The 15227-nt window shown below is 36.7% G+C and overlaps 4 protein-coding genes and 1 non-coding gene across 10 annotated transcripts; 1 reads left to right on the top strand and 4 right to left on the bottom strand.

Moving 5' to 3' along the window:
* The first annotated feature begins 669 nt into the window (after positions 1-669).
* LOC114824884 (protein FAR1-RELATED SEQUENCE 5) lies at positions 670-2995 on the top strand. 3 transcript variants are annotated; one of them, XM_029102410.2, is made up of 3 exons: positions 670-859; positions 1546-1967; positions 2635-2995. In XM_029102410.2, the coding sequence occupies exons 2-3, from the start codon at positions 1593-1595 to the stop codon at positions 2836-2838; spliced, it is 579 nt and encodes a 192-aa protein (XP_028958243.2). In that variant the 5' UTR covers positions 670-859; positions 1546-1592; the 3' UTR covers positions 2839-2995. The 3 variants fall into 3 exon arrangements, with proteins under 3 accessions (XP_028958243.2, XP_028958244.2, XP_070678616.1); XM_029102411.2 differs by having other exon boundaries at positions 679-859; positions 1549-1967; XM_070822515.1 differs by having other exon boundaries at positions 730-859; positions 986-1967.
* LOC114825126 (uncharacterized) lies at positions 2813-4684 on the bottom strand. The gene is made up of 2 exons (XM_070822517.1): positions 4237-4684; positions 2813-3678 (listed from the first exon to the last, which is right to left on the bottom strand). Exons 1-2 carry the CDS (start codon positions 4333-4335, stop codon positions 3391-3393), a joined length of 387 nt encoding a protein of 128 aa, XP_070678618.1. The 5' UTR covers positions 4336-4684; the 3' UTR covers positions 2813-3390.
* LOC103445518 (uncharacterized CRM domain-containing protein At3g25440, chloroplastic) lies at positions 4601-7376 on the bottom strand. 4 transcript variants are annotated; one of them, XM_029102408.2, is made up of 5 exons: positions 7002-7376; positions 6589-6907; positions 6011-6418; positions 4973-5565; positions 4601-4691 (listed from the first exon to the last, which is right to left on the bottom strand). In XM_029102408.2, the coding sequence occupies exons 1-4, from the start codon at positions 7082-7084 to the stop codon at positions 5008-5010; spliced, it is 1368 nt and encodes a 455-aa protein (XP_028958241.2). In that variant the 5' UTR covers positions 7085-7376; the 3' UTR covers positions 4601-4691; positions 4973-5007. The 4 variants fall into 4 exon arrangements, with proteins under 4 accessions (XP_028958241.2, XP_028958238.2, XP_070678615.1 ...); XM_029102405.2 differs by lacking the exon at positions 4601-4691 and having other exon boundaries at positions 4831-5565; XM_070822514.1 differs by lacking the exon at positions 4601-4691 and having other exon boundaries at positions 4831-5565; positions 6589-6882; positions 7002-7293.
* Positions 7377-11888: 4512 nt separating this feature from the next.
* Positions 11889-12920, bottom strand: LOC103420352 (calmodulin-like protein 3). Its single transcript, XM_008358414.4, has one exon. The coding sequence runs from the start codon at positions 12633-12635 to the stop codon at positions 12177-12179; it is 459 nt and encodes a 152-aa protein (XP_008356636.1). The 5' UTR covers positions 12636-12920; the 3' UTR covers positions 11889-12176.
* Positions 12921-14824: 1904 nt separating this feature from the next.
* Positions 14825-14920, bottom strand: LOC114825308 (small nucleolar RNA R32/R81/Z41). Its single transcript, XR_003773950.2, has one exon. It is a non-coding gene; the product is annotated as a small nucleolar RNA R32/R81/Z41 (small nucleolar RNA).
* Positions 14921-15227: the final 307 nt, after the last annotated feature.

A 15227-nucleotide genomic window follows, 5' to 3' on the forward strand; every position in this document is an offset into this window, starting at 1 on the left:
GATTAAATAATATATATTAAAATTTGTTATTAATCAATTTTTTAGTCCGACGTTGTATTAAACGCTTCACTAAGTTAGTCTAGCTTAGTTTAGTGCCAATCCAGCTTAATCCCTGAAACTAGTTTAGTTCGAAATAGTCCGGTGCAATAAGCGCACCCTTAGATTATATCGTAAATTGCAAAATCATTATGTTACTTATATATAATCACTAACTAATCCTTTAGGTAACCTTTTATTACATATGAAAACTAATCATGATATTCAAACTTAATTCAAATAATAAATAACTGGTAATTTTGGTGGAATTTGGTTTTAAACCGAATTTGACCTTTTTTTTCCTCATATATTTTTTGGTGCGAGTTTTTAATTTATTTTAAAACTTATAGTCACAAGTACTACAATTTAGTGACATTGTTTTTCACGTATCAACAAGAAGTCTTATATTTGACTCTTCCAAATAGCAAACTCCGGATCGAATCATTAAACGATTTCATTACGAACCTTAAACCAATCTCCTTCCTTAAAAGATATTGTTACATAAAAAATAAAGTAAAAAATTCTGACATGTGAGTAAAGCCCAGCCCAACCCAAATCCAAGATTCTCCCATAAATCATGAGCCCATATCACCAAAAGTAGATTTAAATAAAAAAGTAAAAAGAAAATAAAATAATTTTACTGCTGAGTTGCTTTTGAGTTTGGAAGTTAGAAGTGTTGAGTCCCTTTCGTCTTCGTCTGCAGCTGCTGAGCGGTCTCCATCTTCTTCCATTTGGATCAGTCCACGAAACCCACCAACAAAATCCTCAGCTTCCAATTCCATTCCGAACTTCTTCGATTACCCACTTCCCGATTTTTATTAAAGTAAGTTCCTTTACTTTTTTTTCACTCTCTGCCACTCTTTCAACTCCAATTTTTTCCTTTAATTTTTTTATTCAATGATTATAACGAATCTGTGCAATCCGATATCTTTGTCTCTTTAAATGGCAGTAAATACTGGGCTTTCCTTGCAAATGTTTTGAATTTTCTCGAGAAAATTAGCTCATGCAAAGCATTGCTTGGTGAGAAAAAGTGGGGAAGGGAGAAACTTATATCTCAGATCTCTTGTGATTTCGTACACTTGAAAAAATTATATACCACCATTGAACTGAGCATTCCGTAGATGTGTGCGGCTGTGAGAGCTTATGCTTATCTGGATTGTTTTGGGTTTTATTTATCTATCTGCATTTTTGTTCTTGATGTTAAATATTGGGTTGTTGGTCCAATTTCATGAAGGATTTGTGTTTTGAGTTTAAGTAGTATTTTTTCGGTTTTCTATGACAAAAATTCGGCGCGATAAATGACCCAAGTTTTAAAAAAGTTAAAACTTCATGATGTTGTTCAAAGATCAGGGCGGTTTGCTTGAAACTGCATGTTGATAGCTTGATTAGTAAAAGTAATGCGTGGGTAGATTTATTTAGTGTGTATTAGATTTTTTTTTCAATGACAAATTACGCAAGTAATCTGCCTGAAATAAAAGTTTATGGATTCTGTTACATGTTATATGACAGTAGATTTGGAAAAGGAAGCTGAGGCAGAAGTAGACAGTGCTGTGGAGATGGATGTAGGTACTTCGGGAGGTTTGGTTCCGGAACCTTATGTGGGTATGGAATTTGATTCCGAAGATGCCGCCAGGAAATTCTATGCTGACTATGCCAGACAGGTCGGGTTTGTTGTCCGTGTTATGCAGCGTCGTCGATCAGGAATTGATGGGAGAACTCTTGCCCGTCGGCTTGGGTGTAACAAACAAGGGTTTTCTCCTAACCAGCCGGGAAAATTTGGACCTGAGAAAAAGCCTAGACCTAGTGCACGAGAAGGTTGTAAGGCAACAATCTTGGTGAAGATGGAAAAATCTGGAAAATGGGTTGTTACAAGATTTGTAAAGGATCATAATCATCCTCTGGTCGTTACTGCCAATGGTTTTAGCACAGAGGTGAGCATCCTTATATTATTTAACTTCAGTATTAATATTCTCCCTTTTCAAATGTTTTTCGAGGTCGTTGTTTTTTGCTTGATTATCCCACTTGTTTCTTGTTTTTTGCTTGATTATATCCCACTTGTTTCTCTCCCATATAAATCATTTAGTGATCTTTCAAAACTAACTCTGCCTATCGTCTTTCCAAATCGTTTACAATAGTTAAATTTCTTTGCCCTTTGTTTTCTTTCACACGTTAGAACTTACTCGGCAAACTTATGTTGTGTAAGGGTAAAGAAACAAGAGATAGATATGCATGGTAGATCTACTCCAGTAATAACTTTAATGAGCTATCTATGATTTCGTCATGGTCCCTACATGAAGCATCATGGTGGGTCTTAGGGCATGGTAGGTAAGGTTCTTTGATGACATGCATGAAAGCATGTTTCCCGATATCTCACCAGTTGTTGAATGAACCACCGACGAAAAAAATTTCAAGGAGAATAAGGAAGGGTGAGTTTGGAATAAGTAACCATTGGAAGACTTTCGAATTTGTTCATGAATCAACCTTAGAATTCTATGATAGCGATCTTTTGAGTTTATATTTACTATTTTTAATAGGTCTCAATACTTTTGACTCAGTTCAGTTTCCGCAGTTGACTAATTTGCTTGTTGATGATTGCAGGGTGATAAGGATCGGAAAATTGAGGAACTTACAATGGAGTTGGAGCATCAGGATCAACGATGTGCAGCTTATCGAGAAAAATTACTAAGCTTCATGCACAATGTTGAGGCGGAAACAGAAGAACTGTCTGGAAAGATACAAGTTATTGTCGAAAATGTGAGAAAAGTTGAATCTGAAATGCAAAAACATTCCTTTCGTAGATAGCATTGGAGATTAAAACTAGGATTTTCAGTGAATTACTCACCATTCAGCTCCATCATCCAATAATGTACAGTGTTAATTACAATTAATTTCCTCTTATCACAAATAGAGAAGTTCTTTTATTCTACGGTTCAATGAAAATCCAACATTCTTCTACAAACTTTCATTGTTTGTTTCGTTCGATTAAACGAAATGTTCATCCACTTCGATTTGCTTCTTGTCTTGCACGCTGCCCCGAAAATTAGAATGCGAGGCATTCTTATATCAGACTTTATCAGCATCATGATCATAGTTGTGCAGTATCTGCAGTAAGAGGGGTCCAAAAATACCTGGACCGAAAACAGAAAATTAAAGAAATTATGAACGGCAGCAATAAGGCCTCGGCCGAGCACAATGGGAGTCCAAAGCAACTATTTGCCTGAAGGGCATTCGATTCACTAAATTTTTATGGTTCAAGTCTTCAAGACATTTCTGCTGTACAGTATGTTAGTCTGTCAGAATACTCTCCAGGAGAACATCAGTCGAATCCTCATGCACAGAGCCATAATTCTGTCTCTAATTGTGGCCTGATTGACTTTGTGGAAGCCCTTGAACTTCAGTCACCGTTTGATTTGGAGGAAGCCGTCGAACTTTAGCCTCCATTTGATTTTGTGGAAGCTCTTCAACGTCAGTCTCAAATTCTCTTACATGGTTAACGACTCCTCTAACTTTCGTTGCTATCAGTTCCGTCTCCTCCTCAACATTATTCAGCAATGTAAGTAGTGGCTCATGGTATTGTCCACATAATTGCTCTTCACGCCCCAGGTCCATAGTGAGTTCCGCAATCTTCATATCCTTTGCGTCCTGCGAATGTTTATTTGAAAGAAAATCAGACTCAGAGGTTGCAGGTAATGCACTTCTGCAATCATTTAACGATGCACACTTTCAGATCCTTTGTCAAACCATACTTCCTAATAATGAAACAACCTAAATAAAAGACTCTTCGTCTTAAAAGAAAAGGAAAATACTCCCATCCTGACTAATATGATCCAATTCTCTGGAACATCAGAAAACAAAACGCGTGTAACTCCATTGCATGGAAACCCGGAAAGTATTCATTCGTAGATAAGCTAGTCAATTACATTAGATGGGAACCATGCTAGTTATAGCAGGGATGAAGAATCTAAAGCACCTTAGACAGACTTGCCTTAGATCTGATCAAAAAGTACATAAACCACGGTTTTGAAATCGATATTACTAGTTTCAACAACACAGTCAATAAGCAAAGTTCAATCAATCATGTTTGCTTTAGAAGTTCGATAAGAAGAGTAACAGGCATAATTGCAACTCCATTAATCAAGGATCACATCAAGATTCGAGCAATGGTTACTTTTTTCTTGGATTTAGATTAGATGAACTTACCATAGAATTCCCGGAAGAAGCTATAAGTGGATGAGCATGGTCCTTAACAACTCTTGTAACAACCCATTTTCCAGACTCATTAAGTTTGACTAGCATCATTGCTTTACAACATTCTCTTCTCGTAGGTCGTGGTCTTCAAACTGACAGGACTCGGTCTCTAGCTTTTACAGAATGCCCTCCTTGATTATTGCAGGATAGCCTACGGGAAAGAACTCTCTTGTCAACATCTGATCGCCGACACTGATCTATACACATGATGAACCAACACGCCTTGAATAATCTTCGTAAAAAACCTCGGCAGCATCTTCAGACTCAAATTCCATACCGATATGTGGTTCTACAACTGCCCCCCCCCCCCCCCCCCAGTTTCCTCCTACCTTGAAGCCTTTAAGATTTTATATGCTTTTGTTGAACACCAAAGTTTCTTCCTCCCGAATCACAGTTACAACTATATCCTTGAAGTAAAAAACAATATTTTGAGTAATTAAACACTGGAATTACAGATATGGAAGCGAATATAGTAACAAGAGACACGAGTCGATGTAGATAGAGTTGAAGATACAGTAAGATACATAATATAAGAGAAGTTGAGGATTGAGGACATTTTAATCTTAATTTTTGAGAGTAACTCTTGCTCAATTTTGGGAGGAATAGGCCTTGAAATCAAATATTACCTTTAACTAGAAATCACAAGTATCTAATTAGCAGGAGACTAAAAAAAGTGCAAGTATCTAACCATCGAATTGTGATCATAAGCAATTTACAAGTGTCTCATCTTCTTTTTTTCTTTAAAAGTGAAGCAGCACGCAGAAATACTCGATCAACTTCATCAAAATTTGGCAAGTCAGCATCTTCGTCCAAGGATTTATCCTTCTTTGCGTCCCTAGATATTTGACGCAGGTGATCCTCAAAATCGTCAGGTTCACCATCACCTTCAACTGGAAACTTTTCAAACTCTTCCAAATACAGAGGTCGCTCTGCCTTCTTCTCGGACTCCTTCTCAGAGTCAGTATCAAAAATATCGGATAAATCTTCAGAGTCTGAAGCTATATCCACATCTGTTGAAAGGTCATCCTCAAAGCGTTCCTTGCTCCCATCCATCATTTCTTTTACCTTATTTGAAGCCTCCAGCTTCAACTTTGAGGAGCTCTCAGAGTGTACACTATCAGTAGATTCAGTAGCAGTTTCTTGCGTTTCTTCAATGTAATCTGTATTGATGTCTACTTTCCTTTTAGCCTGTGCTCGAAGCAACTCAAGATCTTGTTCAAGTTTTGGAATATATTTCCTTACAGCTCGAAGACCATCCTTATACTTCGATTTATCCAAAGCCTGTATGAAGGAGCAGAGAACATAAGGGAAAACACGAAAACAAATAATGACAGACAGTGCTTCAGTATATGATCAGGGAACCTAGTTTTAATTTCAACACCTGTCAAAAGTCTAACCATGTTGTCGAACATATACGTGCATATCATTGTATATTTGTGTTTTATTTACTGATGGATCTTTTAAACGAACATTATATAAGGAAAACTTGTTAGTTTTCCGGTCATGAGGAAGCAAGCAAAGGACTTGATTGTCATGTTATCAGGAATTGATTTAAAATGTTTATCAGAAAAGAGCAACGAGGCGCTTACAGTATCAAAATTAATTTCAAATATGGAGTTAAAAAGCACTCGGCTTGCGCTTGACATGCAGTGTTCTAGTGGAGACAGTTAAAAGTCTAATTTCTCCGAAAGATCTAAGTTTAGAAAAAAATAGACGATAAGCGAACCTTCTTCCTGGAGAGAGTGACCCTAGGTGACATGATTTCTGTTGGAGGCTGAGAATAGTTCTTCCCTCTATACATAATTATCGTGTATTCTTCATGAATGCCGAGCACAATCCCTCCGGTTAATCTAGCCAGCTCAGAAGCAATCTCCTTAACCTCTTCAGGTGAGAATGTTTTCACCACCACCTGCAGAGTTTGATGTTTCTTCCAATGCAAGTGCATGTTCAGAATCACACCCTGGTATATCCCCCGTCTACCAACGGGCACATAGTTCTTGCACTTGAGACCCATCTTCAGAAAGTAGAAGTGTTCCTCCGGCGTCAATATTTCTGGATCATGGTTTGTCTCCGATGGCTCCGAGGGCTCAATCTTTTTGAGAGCTTCAACAAGCCTTTCCTCTTTCCTTTGAGCCTGCAAAAACAGAAATCACATATTTTCATCAGTCTCTAAACATTTCGCAGAATCGTGCTACCTTTGTCATGCAAACATCAGTTGAGAGATGTGCTTAAAACTCCAAAATTGCCAGATAACTTGTACGAAATCAAAACCCAATGCAACTCTTAACGTACAGATTATTTTACCTTTCTTAACTTGTGGAGAATTTTCTCCTCAGCAGTCATTCTCTCATAGTCTTTCTTCTTCTTATACCTGAAGAACTTGAGCCACCTAACCACTGCCCTTTTTCCCTTGAGCTTTTTCCTCTTCACTTTACCATCACCAGTGGCCTCAGCACCCGCGCCGTCTTTTGAATTTTCCAATGGCTCCACAGCCTTGTGTTCTGTGTTAACACACGGAGCCGAATGAACCCATTTTTGGCACTCCAACGGAAACCTTGCAATGCCCACCACGTCCCACACAGGCTTTTCATCGAACACCTTGCATACAACATCACCCAAGCTACTGCATTTTGAGGTCCAAACATGAAATGCTATACATTTCAATGCAATTATCACAGAAAATTCACTACTTTTTGGGATTTGGAGAAAGAGGGTACCTGGGTCGGTATATTTTGGGGTGGTTGTGGGATTTGAGAAGGCGCAGTGACCGGAAAACGCTCGGCCGCGCCAGTTTCTGCATTGGGGCTGAGCTGCGGTAGGAAATAGCAATCCTCTGTTTGGAGGATCCGAAAGAAGGCGAGTTAGGCCATCTGGAATTCCAAGTTCTCAAAATCCAACGTTTGGGAGCTCGGTAGTGGTAAGGTTCAACTGAATTTCTTCCAATGTGTTTTCTGGCGTGTTGCCATTAACCCCAATTGGGACGACGAGAACCAGCAGCGTATGCACCAAAACGCCGTCGTATTTATGTTAGGGTGGTTGTTCTGTAAGTTGTGATTTTACCAGGGTTATTTTTTAAGAAAACTAATGAAAAATCTTTAAAAATGTTAGTTTTAATGAAAATAACAAAATAAAGGTATAAATGAATAGTATCAGGAGTGACTTTTCAAGATAAAAATGTTCTTAACGTTAAAAGTGAACAATACCGAAAGTGTTTCATTAAGATTCTCTTTTTTTTTTTAATGGAAAGTGATTTTTTGCACACATTCATTTTAACCTTTTACTTAAATTTTTTAATTTATAAATTGAATAAATGAAGTGAAAATAATAATCAAAATTAAACAGCGGAATAAGAAGCTGAACGGGTGTTTGTTTATTATATCCCTCTCCACATTTGTAATAGTTACTTTTATTTACCTATTGTCTTGAGGGAAAAAAATAATACCATTGCATTTTTTTTCCTCCATCATGGAAATCTTAGTTTGGGCTTCTTTATGCGACAACACATCACAGACAAGTGTTCAACTTAAATTTAATCGTTTGAAATGAAATGTCACATAACATAAGTTAACTTGACGGTTTATCGTACCATTTCCATCAATTAGCAACCAATACCATAAGCACACATGACTTGGTAATGTCATGAGACATGAAATAATTCACTTTAATCGTGTTGGACTTCCAAATTTACTTATTTTCTTGGCTAAAGAAGAGCTACCAAAAACATCTACATACATCATCTCTCATATATACCCCAACTCCTAGAGATCAAAATTGATGAAGGATTAAGCGAGAGAAAGTGGTCATGAAACAATCTAGGAGAACATAGAGAATGTCCTAAATCTGCAAGAATATCACCCACAACCTCAACCGCAACATATTTGCTTTCCAACACACATGTTCAATGTCAACTTCGTAACATATTCGACCTAAAATGTCTCAAATAATCGAGTAACAAAAACCTTTTATGACCTACTTTCTTTTCGAAGATTTAAGACAAACCCAGAGAGAGAGAGAGAGAGAGAGAGAGAGAGAGAGAGAGAGAGAGAGAGAGAGAGAGAGAGAGAGAGAGAGAGAGAGAGAGATGTCCCTCCCTAAGGAAATTTTATTTCTCTAAATATGCGAAAATTTTATTGGAGTACACCAGTGTATGACATGCATTCGATGAACATGTGTGCATACTAGAAAAAACTCCTAAATAGGATTATTGAAAATAAATGTGACAAGAAGATAATGTTAGGTTTAGAGGGTTCGAGATAGCAAAGTATTTAACTCCGTGGTATAAAGTTTAGTGCAAGTGATGGATATGGTTCAAATCATTGTGTCCTGAGTTCAAACCCTCCACCTCCCTTTAATTTAGATGAATTTAGTATAAAGTACCTATTGTTTGTCCAAAAAATAAATGGCATAAAGTTAGTAATTTAGGGTAAAATATTTTTATGAAGACTTGAGAATCTTTTTTGGCTCATGAACTTGAAGATGTCTCTCATGATCTCATTTTGGATGGATGTTTTTATAGAAACTGAATATCTTTCTTTCATCTCGCCTCACGACCTTCTCTCTCTCGATCCTCTTCGCTTTCGCTCCCAATTTCTGATCTTTCTCTCTGAATTTTGCTGTGATTCTTCATTGTTCTTCTTCGATTGTCGCTTCGATCTTGTTGTTTGGTGTATTTCTCGCTGCAATCAGCCATGGCGACTCCGTCAAATTCGTCTTCTCCTCTTGAGTCGGTGCAAGCTCCAAACCCTAATTCGTCAAATTCTGCCATGTCTTCGTCTTCATATGCTTCTCTAACGATCCAAAACATTGGAAGTATGGTGCCAATTAAACTCAAACGCTCCAATTATCTCCCCTGGCGTGCTTTATTTGCTCCAATTCTGCGCAGGTATAAGCTCCTTGGCATCATTGATGGTATTGAGGTCTGTCCATCACCTCTTCTTTCTGATCGCTCTATCAATCCCGACTTTGACATTTGGAATGAGAAAGATCAGAACCTTCTCATCTGGTTGAATTCTACTCTGTCTGAAGAAGTGATTCCTTTCACTGTTGGTGTCTCGTCGTCTCGGGATCTATGGATCAAGCTTGAGCAGCGCTTTGGAGGAGTCTCTGATGCTCACATTCATCAGTTACGATCTCGTCTCCAATCCATTCAGAAAGGTTCACAGTCAATTTCTGATTATCTTCAACAAATCAAGGAAAGCTCTGATACCATATAGAAACTGAATATCTTTCTTTCATTCAATACAATCAGATAATTACACAAAGTTTGATATATATATTGTGGGCATTCTAACAGATTACACTTATGCCCTTAACCAAACTAACAATTTACAAAACAACTAAAACAAACTATAAGCAATTCTTATCAACACTTTGATGACTCTTTAGTTTTAAGAGCAAACGATGAAAGCTAGATAAAATATAGAAAAAGCTAGCATGAGCGTGATTTCAACCAGATAGATGTGAGATACGTTGGACTTTATCTCCATGTGATGCATGCAACCCACATCGAGATCAAATGAAACAGTTTATTTAGTGATTACTATATGTATATATTTGCTCTTTAGTCTTTGATTATATGAATAAAAATTGATCTAAGGAGGTTAGTTGCAAATTCTAAGGTCTTATATGCAAATTGCTTAAGATCGATCGATCTTATCATCAATCTGAATTGATATACGAACAAATTAAGTCTGGTTTAGTGGTTCAATTTTCTTTTGGTGGAGAATACGGCTAAGGCTGTTGTTTCCTTTGTGGCCGAAAAGCTTGGTGACTTCATAATTAAGGAGGCAAGTTTCTGTGCGGAGTTGGCGATCAAGTTAAGCTTGCACAAACCGAGCTAAAAATGATGCAGGGCTTGTTGAAGGATGCAGATGCAAGACAAAGAGATAAAGAAGTAATACGTGTTTTGGTTGCTGAAATTAGAGATGCTGCTTATAATTTGGAGGATGTCAGTGAAAACTTTGCCTTGAAGGTGACTTCCAAGTTCCAAGAGGAAAGGAGGAGGTGTTTAGAGTTTTATGAAAAGGTTCCGTTCCATCTTGATTGAAGGAGTCAATCTTCATGAGATAGGGTCAGAAATTGGGAACATTACAACCAAATCTCTCATTTGAGGTTGAGTAGTTTGCAGGCTCACAACATAAGGGACATAAGGGAGAGCAGCGGTTACACGTTAATGAGAGGAAGCAACAACTAAGGCGAACCTAGAATGTGATGTTGTCGGGTTAGAGAAGAGTGTCAAGGAGTTGGTTCTGCATTTGGTAAGAGATAAACATCACCGCCTCCGAGTTCTTTCTATATGGGGGATGGGTGGCTTGGGCAAGTCCACTCTTGCGAAACAGATTTACCATCATAACGAAATTAGATGCAGTTTTAGCTCTTTTGCTTGGGGTGTGTATATCTAAACAGTTTCAAGTGAGAAATGTTTGGCAAGAGATTTTAACGAAACTCATTTCTGCTACCTGTGAGCAAAGAAAAGAAATCGCTTGAATGAGTGATGCTGAAATAGCCAAGAAACTTTGTCTTCTCCAGAAAGATAAAAGATGTTTGGCGGTTCTTGATGATATTTGCAGTATTGAGGCATGGGACTCCTTGAAAGCTGCATTTCCATACGAGGAAACGAAGAGGAGCAGTAGCGTTGCATGTAAGAAACTTGATGTGAGTTTCATCAAACATTTGACAAGTGTAATATTATAAGTTAAGTGAGTTATATATATTGAACTTAGCCTAACTAATGTAATAATGCAGTTTCCGGAATTAAGACTTGGAGGGAAACTTAAGGAGATTCAAATTAATTTGAATCGGACAGTTACATTGAAGATGTAACTGGTGATAACTCCTTTCTTGATGGGAGGAAGGAACTACTACAAGTATATATATAGCGATATGGTCCCTTCTCTTGGTGTGAAAAACATGGTCCCATCAATATTCTTCTCACAGGACTTCTAGCTACTAAGAACACAGTTGACGAGTGGGATGCGGTGCATAATAAGAATGTTTATGCAAACATAAGGAGAAGCAAAGGCCAAGAAGAAGAGTACACAGGTGCAACGTGGCTGTTAGCATTGAGTTATGACGACTTACCGTATCATTTAAAGCCATGCTTGCTTTATTTAGTAGGTCAGTTTCCTGAGGATTATGAGATTCCAGTGAATAAGTTGGCTAACCTATGGACACCAGAAGGTTTTATTTCTTTAGCCCAACATAGACAAAGTTCAGTCGAAACCATGGAAGGTATAGCATATAACTGCTTAACAGAGTTGGTCGAAAGGTGTGTGGCTGAAGGTGGGGAACGAGGTTCAGTTAGGAAGATAAAAACCTGCCGTATCCATGATCTTATGCGACACATGTGCTTGTTGAAGGCAGAAGAGGAGCATTTCCTCCAAATCGCCAATTTTATGGCTAGAAACAAGGTAATTGGTAAAGTTCAAGGAGTTGCTATATTCTTGGACGAGAAGGTTGAAAAATTGGTTCCATCAAAAGATGAAGGAGATGTCCACCTTAGATCGCTCTCATACTTTGGCTCAATTCGTTGGATCGCAGGAAGTAAAAAGTTACTACGATCAATGTTCAAAGATTTCAAAGATATCGAAAAGATACCGATCAAAGAAATGAAAGAGTTTGCATTCTTTTGAAATAAAAATGAAATTATACAAGAGAGAGAGGCCTCTAAACCTCTAAACAACAAGGCTGCTCTTCTTTTGTATCTCCTTCTCTATTGAAAAAAAAAAAAAAACAACAACAACGTGATGCTTTTCGTACTCCCCATGCATTCCCCTCCTGCACCCCTTGTATCCCTTAGATCGAATAAACTCGAAGGCGAATAATGGGAGGAGTGTAGAAGGAGAGAATGGAAAATCGAAAATCACTACCATGAAAAATAATGCTTCTGCTAGCTAATTTGAGCTTAAAGCAGCAAACCCACCACCTTTCATCATCTGCTTAAACTCCTTGAAATTCACCCTCCCATCACCATCACCATCAACCTTCTTTATCATGATCTTGCAATCCTCCAATGTCCTTCCTTGCTTCAGCCCCAAGGAAGATAAAACCGACTGCAGCTCGTCCACCGTGATGAATCCGTCTCCGTTCCGATCAAACACATTGAACGCCTCCCTCATGTCTTCCTCCTCGTCCCTCTCGCCTATGATCGTCTGGTACAACGCCCCGAATTCATCAATGTCCACGAACCCATCTCCATTGACATCGATTTTTTCAATCATCTGGATCAAGTCTTTGTCCGGAATGTAAATCCCCAGTTTCTCCAACGAGTCCCTCAGCTCCTTCTTCGTGATCCGCCCGTCCCCGTTCTGATCAAACATCTGGAAAACCCGCCGTACCTCCGCCCTGTCCATTAAAATTGCTAAAAAAAATAATGAATCACCACCAAATAGTACGATTCAAAATTCGATCGGGATATTGAGGAACCAGCAAAAAAAAAACCCAAATGGTAAGAAAGATTTCAATTTTTGGAAGAAGTGAGGAATGGAGGGTAGAAAATATGGGAAAAAACCCTGAGGAAAAAAATGGTTGGGAAACTTGGTTAGTACCGAACTGAGAATTTGTGGTGGGAGTTGTACGGAGTTGTTACAAGGAAAAAGGAGGTGAAAAATCGATTAGGGTCAAACGTTTGTACGTTGATGATTGATTGGCTTAAAATTTTGGTTTTTAACGTTGTCAGTTGAAAAACGCGGGTATTGGTTTGAAGTCGTTTGGAATGAAACCCGCCGTTTTTGCGGCGCTGCGTTTATAATTGTGGCGCCGTATTTTCTCGAATTAAGACTTGATTTTAGGGTTTTTTTTTTTTTTAAATTTTAACGAAAAGATTTCCGTACTGTTCATTTTAATAAAAAATCACATTTATCATGGTATTATTCATTTACAACACATTTTTATCATTTTCATTAAAACTTAAAATTTTTAATCCCTTTTCATTATTATTTTTATTTTTTTGGTGATTCAAAGGTTGCATTTTTGTTTGAACAAAAGTTTTGTGCAGATCGTAGGTTTGCGCATGCCCAAAATATAGAATGGAGTTTTGGGTAATTATCAAAGCTAGCTTGGTTTTTTATGGTGAAATTGAACTATCATTCAATTATCATACTCAGTAACAAGGACGTGAGTTAAGCTAGTTTGCAATGATAAAAAAATGAGGTTTGAAATCGTTTGGAATTACTTTTAAAATAATCGAAATCGTTTTTAAAAAAAATATTTATAGGGTTCCAAAAACACTTAGGGGGTGTATTCAATTGAGATTTTGAGGGATTTTAATTATTTTAATGAATCCAAGAGTATTCAATCAAGATTTTAAGTGATTCTTTGAAATTCAATGTGTATTCAATCAGGATTTTAAGATAGTTTATTAAAATCCTTAGAAATCCGGATGTATTCAATTAGAATTTTAAAGAAGTTTATAACATTTCAGTTGTATTAAATTAGAATTAGAATTTAAAGAATTTAGAAAAGTTGAGGAATTAGAGGGGAATTCAAGAGATTTTGTAGTGTATTTTAAGCATTCACAAATCTCACCTCTCCCGATGAGATTTCAAGGAAATTAAATCAAAATTTTACTTGAAATATCTACAAATCAGTTAAACTCCATAAAAATTCATGGATTTATAAATCCATTAAAATCTTTCAAATTCTCAATTGAATATACCCCTTAAAGTGATTCGTGCAAGAAGCACTAGCACCAGTTATGTGATTTCTGTAGAGAGCACTTAAAGTATCTTTTCAAAATTCACTTTTATTTTTACTAAAAATTTGTTCCATATATTTTCGTTTTCAACAATTTTAAAAGTAATTTCAAACGAACTCATAAAGTAAAGTGGTCGTCCCGTTGCATCCAAATTCAAATATAAAGTGATTTATAAACACCCTTTTTCTCCAAAGAACGGGCAAATTTAATTAATTTGAATTATTATTATTATTATTATTGAGTAAAACGATAATGTTAATAAGTTAAACGTTATATTAGCTACTAATGGGATTCGAACCACGCTATCATGCAAGGACACAACACATTTCCACTACTATAGTAAAGGGTTACTTCTCCAAAGAAGGGTCATGTTTATTTCATTTGAATTTATTAAATAGAAGGTTACTTCATCTGAATTGAAAATAAAAAGTAAACAACATAACCAAGGGGAGGGTGTCTAAAGATTATTTCTCATTCAAATCTTCCATCTCCAATTAGCTATTGTTTATATAACATAATACCTACTTAAGAGTTCAATTATGTTCAACTCCGTTTTATTTTTAAGAAAACTAATGAAAATAGCTTGAAAATTTTGAATTTTAACGATAAGAACAAAATAAAAGGTAAAATAAACAGTACCAAAATTGATCTTTTAATGTAAAAATATGATTTTTCCTTAAAATTTCCTTTATTTTTTTGAGCCTTAATGAGAAACTTCTAGTGAGACTTTATTTTCAGTCCAATCTCCAAAGTCTAAGATCTTTTTAGTCCCACCATTTTTAGCGTGCAAAGAATGTGTTAGAACTTGTTTGTTTTAATTCCAAATAGTAGCCCTTATTTATTTGTTTTAGAATCAGAAAGAACGTAGCGAAGAGATATTATTCTGATCATGTTAAATCGATAGATCATCACCCTTTCACATCTCTTTCATCATTTTCTTCATCAATCAAATTCAATTTACAGAAAATATCAAATTAAATTTAAGAAAATAAAAACAAGTGTAATCCAACCATGTGCCCACAAAACCAACCAAAGTAATAGGGATAATGGGCGAGTAGTTGGATAATCTAGAAAAACTAGAACTCGATTAATATTGCAAACGAAGAAATTGCCTCAAAACATCGACTGTTTAGGGACAGAGTGCGTTTGCTTAATATAATTATTAATTATTTATCAAACTTTATAAATTAAATTGGGGGAAATAAAGGAAAAGAAGATGTGACAGTAGTAAAAGGGCCTGAAGAATCAG

Source organism: Malus domestica, chromosome 05, assembly GCF_042453785.1.
Source record: "Malus domestica chromosome 05, GDT2T_hap1".
Lineage (NCBI taxonomy): Eukaryota > Viridiplantae > Streptophyta > Magnoliopsida > Rosales > Rosaceae > Malus > Malus domestica.

Coding starts and splice junctions, on each gene's coding strand:
- LOC114824884 (XM_070822515.1), top strand. CDS start 1,518: ATGGATTCTGTTACATGTTATATGACAGTAGATTTGGAAAAGGAAGCT. Junction 1,968..2,634: donor CCAATGGTTTTAGCACAGAG/GTGAGCATCCTT, acceptor TGATGATTGCAG/GGTGATAAGGATCGGAAAAT.
- LOC103420352 (XM_008358414.4), bottom strand. CDS start 12,635: ATGGACAGGGCGGAGGTACGGCGGGTTTTCCAGATGTTTGATCAGAAC.
- LOC103445518 (XM_029102408.2), bottom strand. CDS start 7,084: ATGCAGAAACTGGCGCGGCCGAGCGTTTTCCGGTCACTGCGCCTTCTC. Junction 6,419..6,588: donor TTCTCCACAAGTTAAGAAAG/GTAAAATAATCT, acceptor CTGTTTTTGCAG/GCTCAAAGGAAAGAGGAAAG. Junction 5,566..6,010: donor TCACTCTCTCCAGGAAGAAG/GTTCGCTTATCG, acceptor TCCTTCATACAG/GCTTTGGATAAATCGAAGTA.
- LOC114825126 (XM_070822517.1), bottom strand. CDS start 4,335: ATGATGCTAGTCAAACTTAATGAGTCTGGAAAATGGGTTGTTACAAGA. Junction 3,679..4,236: donor CTTCTTCCGGGAATTCTATG/GTAAGTTCATCT, acceptor AAACATTCGCAG/GACGCAAAGGATATGAAGAT.